At 54.4% G+C, this 12039-nt stretch overlaps 1 protein-coding gene across 1 annotated transcript in view; it reads left to right on the forward strand.

The window, feature by feature from the left end:
* The window catches only part of ARFGAP3 (ADP ribosylation factor GTPase activating protein 3), a 49822-nt gene extending 42982 nt beyond the window's left edge, over positions 1 to 6840 (forward strand). Inside the window, exons 15-16 of the mRNA XM_045554742.1 lie at positions 3778 to 3899; positions 5753 to 6840. Of these exons, the coding sequence (XP_045410698.1) occupies positions 3778 to 3899; positions 5753 to 5770 (140 nt within the window). The 3' untranslated portion in view covers positions 5771 to 6840. The remainder of the gene's footprint in view (positions 1 to 3777; positions 3900 to 5752) is intronic.
* The last annotated feature ends 5199 nt before the right edge of the window (positions 6841 to 12039 follow it).

Genomic DNA, 12039 nt, shown 5'->3' on the forward strand with positions numbered 1-12039 from the left:
TTCAGACTGTACTGTCCTCTTGCTGCGTCTTCCGTGGGGGGGTGGAGGGGGGTCATCAAAAAAGACGCTTTAGTAACCGCCGGAAATGTAAGCACATCAACAGCCTTTATTAAATATTTACTTTTTATTTAGAGTGCATTTCAGCAAAGAGCAAAAGCTGGTCTTTAGACACTATTCTGAAACTATTCTGTGTTCCTAATCTTTGAATGTTCCCCTTGTGTGTGAAATGTCAGTATCATTAAGTAGATCATAGTAGACCTTTATAATTCCTTTGAAGGGGAAGAAATAAAAAAGGAAGTTCCAATTTGAAATGCCTTTTGGTAAGGTAAGATGCTTTCTGGGGATGTGGTCTAACCCAGGAGCACGGTCATGCCCTTCAGAGTCGCTGAAGGCCCGAGTGGGACATGCGTGTAAGTGCCCACAGCCGGCCTGGCCCAGCGGCAGCCCGTGTGGTCACTCCAGGGAGCAGGGTTGGCGGGGGCCGGGGGACTGCTCAGGCGGGTGGGGAGGGGGCACTCGGGCCCCAGGTGACAGAGCAGAGGTAGCTTGGTGAGAGCCACATCACAACAAAGAAGCTTGAAACCCAGCTGCCCCTCCGTACGTCTCCTTCCAGTCTGCCTGGGAGAGCCAGAGGCGCCGCAGACCCTTCCTTCCTGGGCACGCGGCGGGTTGTTGCATTTGTCCCCTGCATCTCGAGGGCCCCTTGGACACTCCCTGTCTCCCTGCTGTGGCCCAGAGTCCGGGAGCATGCCTCTGCGGGCTCCAGGCCCCCGAAGCACCGCGCTCGTCTGCAGCCGGGTGATTGGTTTGGCTGCTGCTGCACGCGCTTGTCAGACATCAGGGCTGTGCGTGGCCTTGGCAGCTGAGGTGCAGGTTCTTCGGGTTCAGCAAGTGGCTGTCTGTTACACCTGTCGCAGAAGTAGCCATTAGAGAGCTTTTGTTCGTTACTAAACTTGTTATTCTCATAATCTTGGAAATACTTTTTCTCTTGATTTGTCTCCATTTCAGGGAAATTGGAACATGGTATCCATTAAAAATTCATATTTTAAGGAGCCTGGGAGTCCTCCTGGACTGCTCCCCCCTCCACCCACCGCCAGCACACCACAGGCCTCTGCGTCGCTCCCAGGCGTCAATGAGTCCCCACACCTGCCTGCACTATGGCCACAGCCCCCTGCTTGGTCCTCCTGCTCCATCCTGCCTGCCCCCAACCCCTCTCCTCACTCCTCCCAGTGGGGTCTTCCAGAGCGCAGTCCAGGCCCCGCCCTTGGGCTGGAACGCGGCTCCCCGCCCAGCACCTGTCTTTCAGGACCATCTTGCCGTTGGCCTTTCCAGCCTCGTTATCGTTATCGTGGTTTGCTGCCTGTGGCTGGCTCCAGCTTGGTGGCTTGAGTTTATGGCACACTGGGCTCTCTTGGGCCTCAGAGCCTGAAACGCTCCTCCCCATCTATCCAGACAGCTGCACCCCCGCACCCGGGCCGGCTAAGCCCTTTGTGCCAGCCTGTGCCTCACCCTGGCAGTGAGGCCACCAACAACTGTCTCCCCCAGCTGGACTGGGAGTTCTCTGGGTGTGGGACCTGTGCCCTCTTCATTTCTGTGCCCTTGGCACCCCACAGCCCGGTGGAGGAAGCCCCCAGCAAGCGTTTGGTGAATGCAGGGATGGGTGGTGACAGATGAACCAAGGGTCTCGCTGAGCAGGGGCCTGCCTACCATCCAGCGCAGGCTGGTCTCGTGGCCCCGGCCAGGCTGCAGTGATGACGTGTTCCGCTTCCTGCACGAGCTTTAAGAGCTAGTGTGTGTGTTACCATGTTTCTTCCCTGTGTGGTTGCCAAGGAAGCTCGAATTAAGAGGTGGCCCCATGGGCCTGGATCCCAAGTGATTGTGACAAGCAGAACCCCTGCCGACTCATATTGGGCACAGCAAACTTCAGCTGCAGTTTTTTGTTAGTGCGGTGTCACCTGTCCTGTCCTGACTGATGCAGAGCCTTCCCCCCAGCTGCCAACCACTGCGGGGCTCAGCTTCCCCTCCGTCTCAGAGAAAGGAGCCCCCATCTTCCTGGGGACTCAAACCAGAACCCTGGGAACCATCCGTAATCTCTGTCCTTCCCAGCCTCCCTCTGCCACCTGGTCAGTGCACCCCGTGACAGCTGCCTCCTCAGGACACGCAGACCTGTTCACTCCTGATCCCACTGCCACCTGCAACTGCTTAGGCTCAGCTACCGCCCCACCTGCCTGGACCCCTGCAGCTGCCTCCCAGCTGCCCGCCTGTGTTTGCTCTGTGTCCCTTCTGGACAACACAGGTCATGCTCGAGTGATGTTATCAGTTCATTGTCGTTTTCCCCAGTGGGTGGTGGGCCATGGAAAAGCAGACCTGTGGCGGTGTCCTCAGTACCCGGCACACTGCAGGCATTATGGGGACAGGTCAGCGACCCTTTTCCCGAGCAGGTGGCTGGAGGTGTCATTTCCCAGAGGCCATTGTAGAACCCAAATGCACTTGGGCTGTCTTTGCTGCCACGTGTCCCCTGCAGCCTGCCTGCGCAGCCCTCAGGAGAGACAGCACCCAGAGCCTGTGAACGGTGCTGGGCTTGTGCTGTCATTGGCAAAGGCCTGCGAAATTGTAAGCCGTCAGCCGGAGGTGGGGAGGAGAGGGCCCCGCGGCTGTGGTGGGCCTGGGCACGGTGCTGTGAGGGGTACACTGTCTCTTCCAGGCGAGATCAGTGCTGAAGGTTAACCCGTTGGTTCTGTTTTGTTCTTAGCAAGAGACCTGGCCGAGGGTTTCTGTTCTGTACGGGGCAGGTGGTGTCGTGTGGGGCCCAGGGGAGAGCTGGGCTTGGCTACCCCTGAGGGCCTCCAGGACTTGCATTCAGCTCACAGTCGCTGAGCCCTTCTCGCATCTGACAACTGTGTGACAGAAGTTTATTATGAACCTTGGTTATGTGTGATGACACTGACAAGCTTTACCTACGTTGGTGGCAATAACGGTGATGTTTATGTCAGGGCAACCAAAACATAAGCAAGAGAAACCCAGCTAACACTAGCCTGAGTAAAGAAGGCAGAAGTGTGGACTTCAGTGCTTGGGAAGTCTGGCTACCGAGTCACAGTCATACAGCATCAAGGGGACAGACTCGCTTATTTGGCTCACCTCCCAGGATGAGCCTCATTCACTTGTAGAAGCTTCCTCTGTCTGAGTGAGTGGGAGGGAGGCAGCTATAGTCACAGACAGCTGCAGCTTCGCTTTGTCCCTGCCGGTAACCCCAGAGCAAACAAATGGCTCCTCTCCTTTGAGTATACATGAATCCCAGGGAAGGCTCTGATTGGTCAGGCCTGGATCATGTGCCCACCCCTATGGAAGGGGAGAGGGGAGGGGGGTCCCTAGAGGAGGTGAAGAGTACTTTTACCTAAAGGAGGAGGAAGCAATGCTGAGCAGACTGAAGCCATCAATATCTGCCCGTCTGCCCCTGGGGAGTCCTTACCTGCCAGGACTGTGCAAAGCACCTTGAGGAAACAGGCCCTGAGCCAGCAAGGAAGTTCTTCAGAGGCAGTGCCAGGATTTGAACCCATGGTGGTGTTAAGACCCCTGTACTACCCCTTCTCTCGCATGGGGTCTCGCAGGTAGTTCGGGGTTGGGCTGGCACTTCAACCCCAGGCCTGACCCCACTGTGGGGCCCCTCTTCCTCAGCCACAGCCGCTGCTTGTGAGGAAGCAGGAGGGGTGGGATCTGGGTTCTCTGAAGCCATCGAGTGCCCTGGCAGTGACGCCAGCGTCTGCTCTCTGTGTGCAGGGAACTACAGCCTCTCCAATGTGCTGCCCAACGCCCCCGACATGGCGCAGTTCAAGCAAGGAGTGAGGTCTGTTGCTGGAAAACTCTCTGTCTTTGCGAACGGAGTCATGACTTCAATTCAGGTCAGTGAAACGGGGGTGGCGCTCACTGAGTGTGACGGTTCATCATTTTGAAAATGAGATTTAATTTAGCCTACTCTTCCACTGCTGGAAAATTAAATTGCATATTATGTGTTCACTACAGTATAACCCAGGACATTATGAAAGTCAGAAATTACAATTTTATATATGTTTAAAATTTTCTAATTTATGACTCTAGGGGAATTATTACAGGAATTGATCATTATCCCACTTTTTTCTAAATTGGAACACAGAAGTATTAAGAAGAAAATTTAAATTATTTATAATCCCACTTTACAGGGATAACTTCTGTTAATATTTTGCTATATTTTTAGTTGTAGATTTCTAAGCATATCTAAAAAAGATTTTCTTTCAGCTCTTTAAAAATAAATAAAATAAAAAAAGAAAAAAATAGTTTTGTGGGTTTTCTTGAGACAGAGTCTCCTCTGTCTCCCAGGCTGGAGTACTGTGGCGTCATCGCAGCTCACTGCAGCGTCAAACTCCTGTGCTCAAGTGATCCTCCTGCCTCAGCCTCCCAAGTAGCTGGGACTACAGGCGCACACCACCACGCCTGGCTAATTTTTCTATTTTTTGTAAAGATAGGGTCACACTCTTGCTCAGACTGGTCTCAAATTCCTGACCTCAAGTGATCTTCCCACCTTGGCCTCCCAGAGCACTGGGATTACAGTTGTGAAGCACTGCACCTGGCAAAAAAATAGATTTCTAAGCATATCTTTCTATACCTATCTTCTTAAAATTAAAAAGCCATTATATTGTATATGTGGTTTTATATCTCACTTTTCTCCATAATGTTATGAGCATTTTCATATAATTAAAAAATCTTCTGAAATGACATTTTGAGTGAAAATACATGTAATTTATCTACTCCCCAAGTTGGGCATTTAGATTGTATTTCAGTCTTTTAAATAAGGGACGATGGGGCATTTTTGTTAGGACAAGAGGCCTGTTTGCCATTGTGTGGTGAATGTACCTTGCTCTCACTCTGTAAATCTATCTTGTCCTTCCTCAATAAATGTCATTTCACACTTGCAAAAAAAAGAGAAAAAAGGAAGAGGGGACATACTTGTACGTACAAAAGGCTTGTTTCCTGCACCTTGTTGTCTCCGTGGAGTCATTTGCAGGCTTCTGTTACAAGTGCAAACAGTGGCTAGAGGGAGGGGAGGCTCCGTCCTGGGTGGTGGGGCCCCGGCTGTGGGCTGGCGGCGTGTGGAGGCGCTTCCTGCCGTGGGCGTGCCCCCAACCCCAGACACACGCTGCTCTTTCATGTCCCTTAAGTCAGCTGAGCCCATGTCAGTCCTTCCAGGTAGAAACATCCCTATTTTATAGACAATCATCTCCATTTTATAGGTTACTCCCTTTTTATTAAAATATCCCCATTTTACAGGTGAAGAAATGGAGGCACAGAGAGGTTAAGTCACTTCCACAAGATCACCAGCTGAGCCAAAATTTTAGTTTCTAACTCCGATTTGTTCCTCTGTCCTCCCATCACACTTGCTTCTCAGAGGGTTCCGCATGTGGCCTTGGGCCTGCTCGGCGCCGCTGCTCGCCCAGGTGCTCTGCTCCCTGCACAACAGCCCAGGGCCGTGGCTCGGTGCCAGAGGCAAGATGTGAATCCCAGGCGGGTCCCAAAGCCCAAGCGCGGTCCTCAGCCTTGGGACGCTGCGGCGGTGCCAACATGCAGCCACGTGCACCCTCAGGATGCAGCGCTGCGTCAGGGCCGGACGTGGGGTGCTCTGTGCCATTCAGTGTCAGCTTTGGGGATGCTGAGCATTCATTGTGGGAACGAGGGATTGATGCTGAGTGCTGATAAACTTTCGCTTTGGTTCTCTCCTTAGGATCGCTATGGTTCTTAATATTGATGTCATGATGTGTGTTTCCTGGAGAAATTCCTCCTCTTTAAATGAAGCAGCAACCACGTCACGGGCTGCGATGAAGACCAGACAGTTTTGCAGATTGTTTTGCTACTTTTTCACATGGTTTATGTACGTTTCTGATTTTTAATATTTCTTCGGAGAAATTCTTATTTTTGATGTAGTAGAGGCTTTGTTGTAATTTCTATTTTGCGTTACTCCCTTCGGCGCCCTGCTTTTGGCACAGCCGGGCATGTCCTGCTTTATGGTCCTGGAGTCCTTAGTTCCAGCAGCCGGGCCTGGAGGCACCGGCTCCTCTCACCTCTCTAGGGACTGAGAGGCTCCGTGTGGGGGAGGAGAGGTCTCCAGGTGACACATGGGCCACCAGCTCATCTGATGCTAGATGGGCCTGCAGAAACGACATTGATCACACACACGTCATTAGAAAGCGAGCAAAGAATAACAACAACAGACCAAACATGACTGGTGTCTGATTGGATAGATGGCTTCATTTCTGTTTCTGCATACTAAGGTGATTTCAAAATAATGTTTAAAGTTATTTGTCCCTTTGTAAATTGTTTATTTTGTATGATCTATAAATTTAAAAGTATTTTTTAGTAAGTGCTTTTAACAAACCTAAGCTTCCACATTGCCAAGGGAATTAATTTTATCTTTTGACAAGGTGTTGCTGTTTGAATTTATGAGAAATGTAAGATGAGAATTCCCTAAGTGTGTTTATAAATCGATATAGTGTACAGAATTAAAACTGAATAAGGTAAGAGATAAAGCTACAGAAAATAGTTCAGTGTATGGGAAAATAGTAATTATAATTGGGTAGTTTTGTTAATATTTTTTATCTTAATCTTGGTTTGCAAAAAATTATAGAATGTATAAATGAATAAAGAAAAATAATTTGGCTGTGTTTTAGACAGCATTAGAATATATTGTTCAGCACAGTAAAATATATTTGAAATTTGATGAAGCAAAAATGTGGTTTCAAATGAATATTTTGTGAATCTTTCTTAAAAGCTCGAATTTGTAGACTTCTAAATATAATAAACAGTTGCAGCAGATTGTGTTGCCTTTGTTTTCTTGCAGAAGCTTTGGTGATAAATCATGGTAACTCAGGGTTCACAGTATAACACTGCCATACATTTGAATTATTCAATTACAGATGGATCTGTCCTTACTGTATGTCTGGGGCCTGAAGTGCCGTTGTCGTGAGCTGGGATGTTGCTGGTATCAGTGGCACGGTGGGTGCCCTCGTTGAAAAAGAGTGTGTGAGTCAGTCTCCTGGGAGGAGGGCCGCTAGAGAGAGATACTGCAGACTGGGCGGCTTCAACAGCAGGAATTGATTTTCCCCATTTTAGAGGCTGGAAGTCCAAGACGAAGGTGCGTCAGGGTGGGTTTCTGGCGAGGCCTCCTCTTGACTTGTAGGCGGCGCCACTTACGGGGCCTTTCCTCTGTGTGCTCGAGGGGGAAAGAGAGGTCTCTGGAGTCTCTCTCACCCTTATGGCCTCATTTAACCTTAATCACCTCCGCAAAGGCCTTATTGCCAAATACAGTCATGTTGGGGGTTAGATCTTCCACATGTGACTTTGGGGTGGGGTTGAGGACACAGTTCCCTCCGTAGCACACGGGGTAGCCCAGCTCCAGGCTGGGCCTGGGCTCGGCCTGTTGCCCATGTTCTCGTTCTCTCTCCCAGAAACCCTCCGAGCAGTGTCAATAATATTCCCGTTTCACAGAGGGGCTGGGCAGCCCTGCCGCCCCCAGGCCTTGCAGGGACACCTTTCCAGAGCTTTCTATCCAATGTCTTCAGGGTCCGGCATTGACAGGCATTTCAGAGGACGCGGGGCCAAGTGCTGGACTGTGCAGGGGGCTCCCTCCGCTGCGGGGCAGGGGCTGGCACGGTCCCGCAGGTGCAAGTGTGCACGCACGTGTGTGTGTGTGTGTGTGTGTGTGTGTGTGTGTGTGTGTGTGTGTGTGTGAGAGGGAGAGAGAGAGAGAATTTGTGTTCTTGGTCCACTTATCCTTGGGCCGTGTTTTGTTTTATTATGTAATCGTTTTTCATGAGTGCTTCATATTATTAAAGATGTTAGTTAATATTTGTATCAAAATACATTTTGGTCTATTGATTAAAGAAGAAAATGGTGAAGTAACAATCCAAGGACCTGGTGGAAACCGGCCTTGTTAAAAGGATGTGTTCTGTAAAATTTGGATTCAGTCAAAAGGCCACACTCAAGGATCCAGAGGCCACGTGTGGCCCCAAGGCCGCAGGTTCCCCACCCACAAGTGGTGCTTATCGTGCGTTTGTTCCTGAGAACGAAGCCAGTGGGGGCCGGTGGTGGCTCTGGACCTCTGTGCCTAGAGGGACTGGGCAAAGGGGGTGGGGTTGATTTACAGCCTTTCCCAGAATAAATTCTCTTAAAATCGCCTTAAAGTGCTGCTGGGAAGGTAGGTAACGGCTAACAGGCGTAACGGGAGCCGTGGGCGCTGCCTCAGAGCCTTCCCTGTGCGCCTGGACCCGCAGGACGGAGAGAGGAGCCAGCGACTCTGACAACCGGGAGGCCAGGGCTTCCCGCCCCAGGGAAACTGAGGCCCCTCAACTGCCCCCACCCCCACAACCCCTGCACCACAGTCCCCACTCCCGGCTTGAAGGCCTGGGACAGCCACAGACCGACACGCCGAGCACCTGCTCCCCGACCCTTGTCCTCCCACTCTTCGCGACGCTTAGGCTGCATCCCTGTGGGCACCACCCCCGGAGTGCGCCCAGCGTTGGCCACCACAGGCCACCACATGCCACCACGCCAGAGCTGGTGCCTCCTTGCTGACCCCTGCCCTCTCCTCGCTGTGGCCAGAGGGTCAGGGCACATCATTTCCAGAACCTGCAGGGCCCTGTTCAGAGCACACACTGAGGTCCTGCCCCCTCCCTGGCCACACTGGCCTCCCGGGAGTTCTCGGAGGTGCCAGGGCTCCCACCTCAGTTCACGCAATGGCCCTGGTCTCCCCGTGAAGCTGCAGCCCTCCTGGCACTTCCGCCCGCCCTGCCTGTGCCCCTCCTGCCACTCAGCTCCTCGCTGGTCCTCTGCCCATTGCCCTCCTTGCCCGGAACACAAGCGCCCTGTGACACGCCTGCTCACCGGTGCTGCCCGGAAGTGTGCCCAGCACACAGTGGATCCTCAGAGAGTATTTCCAGTGGAGGAATGTTGTCCTCCCAGCCAGCGGAGGCTGATGTGCAGGGGTGGCAAAGACAGGCCGGAGGATGGCCGGCAGGACGCCGGGGCCGAGCCCGCCCGGAGCCGCAGTTACCCCTCACTCTTGTTCCAGGCGCTTTTGTTAGCCCTATGCTCACGTGGTCCCTTTCCCTGTCCCTGCCCCGCCCCGACATGCATGGACATCCAGTGCCATAAAAGGCAGGTGGCTCCAGTGGGCCAGCAAGGGCATCCTCGTGGGGGATGGTGTCAGGGGCAGGACGATGGCTCAAGCACCCCAACTATGGTTTCTGGGCCTGCCTTGGGGACTGGGGTGACTGTGACCTCCCAGGGTCAGACTGCTGTGTGTCAGGCTGCTGCGGGAGGGGGCTGCCTCCCGTGGTCTCTCAGAGTCATTGTTTGCACTATGTCCTGGGGTCAGTTTACACAGGGCCACGTGCATTCTCCTTCCACTCTGGCATGTCCCTCTGTTTGTAGTTCTTATTCTTCTGCCAGGTCCTTTGTCTTGCCTAAAACAAAAGCACAGTGGCGGCATTGCCATATGTGGGCCCTTCCCTCTGGCTCCCTCTGCTGGTCCCACCGAGGCATGGGGTCGTGCAGGGGCGTGGGGCAGCAGGGAGGGTGCTGCCCACAGGCTGGGAACCCCATCTGTGCCCTGGGGCCTGGTGCTGACTCCCCAGGCCCTGGGCACCCTGCTGCCCCTGCACCAGACATGACCTTGCTCCCCCAAGCCTCGGTCACCCTCTCCCACCCCATGACCTTCCTCCTCCTCCTGTGGTCAGCTGCGCCCTCGGCTGCACCGTCCGGTCTCTGTTTGCAGGGACACCAGGGCTCGGTGTGAGTCAAGCATCACTGTCCCTGGAGTCCAGCTCTGATGTTCCTGTGGGGATGCCAGACAGCCCCAGCAGCTCAGCACGGGCTGCCCCCCTCACCCCACCTCGCCCCAAGCCAGCTGCCCATGGGGCCGTGGCCTCCGTGAGAGGCAGCCCCCACCTGCCCCTGCCCAGCCCCCGCCAAGGTGCCGCCCCTCACTGCCCACATGCAGAGAGCCAGCAGGCCTGCAGATCCTCCCCCTGGGTCCCCAGCCCCGTGGCCTCCACCCATTGCTCCTCAGCTGCTGTCCTGAGCTCCTCAGCACCCCCGAGGGTCTCCAGCCCACCCCGGCACCCCCTCACCCTTTGCCCTTTGAGGCCCAGGGGCTGCCGGGCCTCGCCTCTGCCCCGAGGAGCCTGGCGTGAAGAGCAGGTTCTGCAGGCTAACAGGCTCTGGGCAGCGACACCCACGCCTGGTCCGCGGGAGCGCTGGGGGGTCACTGGAAACGCAGGGTTTGCCGTCACAGCCCGCAGGGGTGGCACGGGTGGGGACCGGTGAGAAGGCCCCGCCATGGCCCGGGGAAGACAGTTGATGGTGACGCCAGGGCTGGTGGACAGGTGGGAGGGGCGGCTGAGTCCGGCTCTGTTTTGGACCTTGAGCCAGTGGGACCTGCGGACTCGGCGGGTGAGCGGAGTCGGGGCTGACTCCAGGCGCAGGACGGCGGGGATGGGGCAGACGCAGAGGCCAGCGGGGCTGGGAGGGAAACGGGAGCTTGGCTGTGGGTGTGTCAGCCTGAGATGCTGCTAAGTACCCAAGGGGGTCTGTGAGTCGGGAGCTCAGGCGGCGGCAGGGCTGGAGGTCCCTTCTGGGAGCCCTCAGGGTAGACATGGCTGGGGGATCACCCAGCGCGGGGGTGTAGACAGCAAGGAGAGACCATGGAATCCACCTATTTAGAGGTCAGGAGACAAGGAGGACACAGCAAGGGGGACAGAGGACAAGCCAAGGGGAGAAGTCCAGACACAGAGGAGTCCCAGCCCAGGGCCGAGTGAGGAAGGCTTCGAATGTTCCAGGACAGTAAATGATATTTAAATAAAGTCTAAACCCATCTCCCCATGGGGTCCAGCAAAGCCAAAACAGTGCTGCCATTAGTTGAGCAGTACGACGTGTCAGTTAAGGTTTGTGTCAGTTGCTGGTAACAGAAGGCCCCAAACTGTCTCCAGGTACAGAACGGTTTGTTTGTTTTCTTCCACATCACAGCACCTCAAAGTGAGCCGTCTGGGGTTGATGAGGTGACACCGCAGTGACATCAGGGACCAGGCCCTGCTTGGAATCCTTTTCTCTGCTCACTTCATGGCATGACCTTCATCCACATGCTCTCAAGGTGGCTGCCCTAGCTCCAGCCACCAAGTTTGCATTCCAGGAAGGATGAAGGGAAGGACGAAGGGACAAAAGAGTATGTGTCAGATCCCTAACCTTTGCCTTTTGCATCTTAATGGTCAGAAATTGTCACAGGTCCACTCTGAGTGGCAAGGGGGATTAGAAAATACTGTTATTGAGCCGGCTACATTACGTTCCAGGACGAAGGTACTCCTTGTTCTGTTAGCAAAGAACAGGTGAACAGTGCCAGGCATGCGACAGCCCCCACCGCAGCCGTAAAGGGCAGTACACGCAGATCCCGTTTAACCTCCACAGGAACTCCACAGAGGCAGCGGCAACTCCCCATGTCACAGATGGGGAAACTGAGGTTCCCAGCTATTAAGGAGGCTGCTCACAGTCACACAGACGACCCCAGTACCCTGCCCAGACTCTGTCTTGGCCAACACAAGAAACCGCTTCTCCCAGGCTCAGGGCTGAGCTCTGGCTGGGGCCATGGACTGCGGTGACCGTGGGGGCGTGGGGGTGTGGTGCGCCCCCTCAGCTCTGATCCTCCCTCAGCCTCCCCTCCCGCCTCCACGCGGGGGCCTCCCCTTGCCCCTTGCTGCCGGGCTGGGAGGGGTCTGCGTGCCCTCTGCTCTCTCAGGAGCTAAACCAGAAGCCTAGAGAAAGGTTTGCCCGGCCGGGAGGAACCCAGGGCTCCCGGCTCTTCCTGGGACGCGTGTTTCTCGGGCCTCCCGTGGCCAAGCCCCTGGCAGGCTGTGTCCAGGGGGCCAGGTGATAGTTGCTCCCCAGGAACACAGGAGAGGAGCTTGGGCTTATCCTGTAAGTGAAGGTCAAAGGCCCCAGGGCCGGAGCCAGGGTCAGAGAGAA

Source organism: Lemur catta, chromosome 6, assembly GCF_020740605.2.
Source record: "Lemur catta isolate mLemCat1 chromosome 6, mLemCat1.pri, whole genome shotgun sequence".
Classification (NCBI taxonomy): Eukaryota; Metazoa; Chordata; class Mammalia; order Primates; family Lemuridae; genus Lemur; species Lemur catta.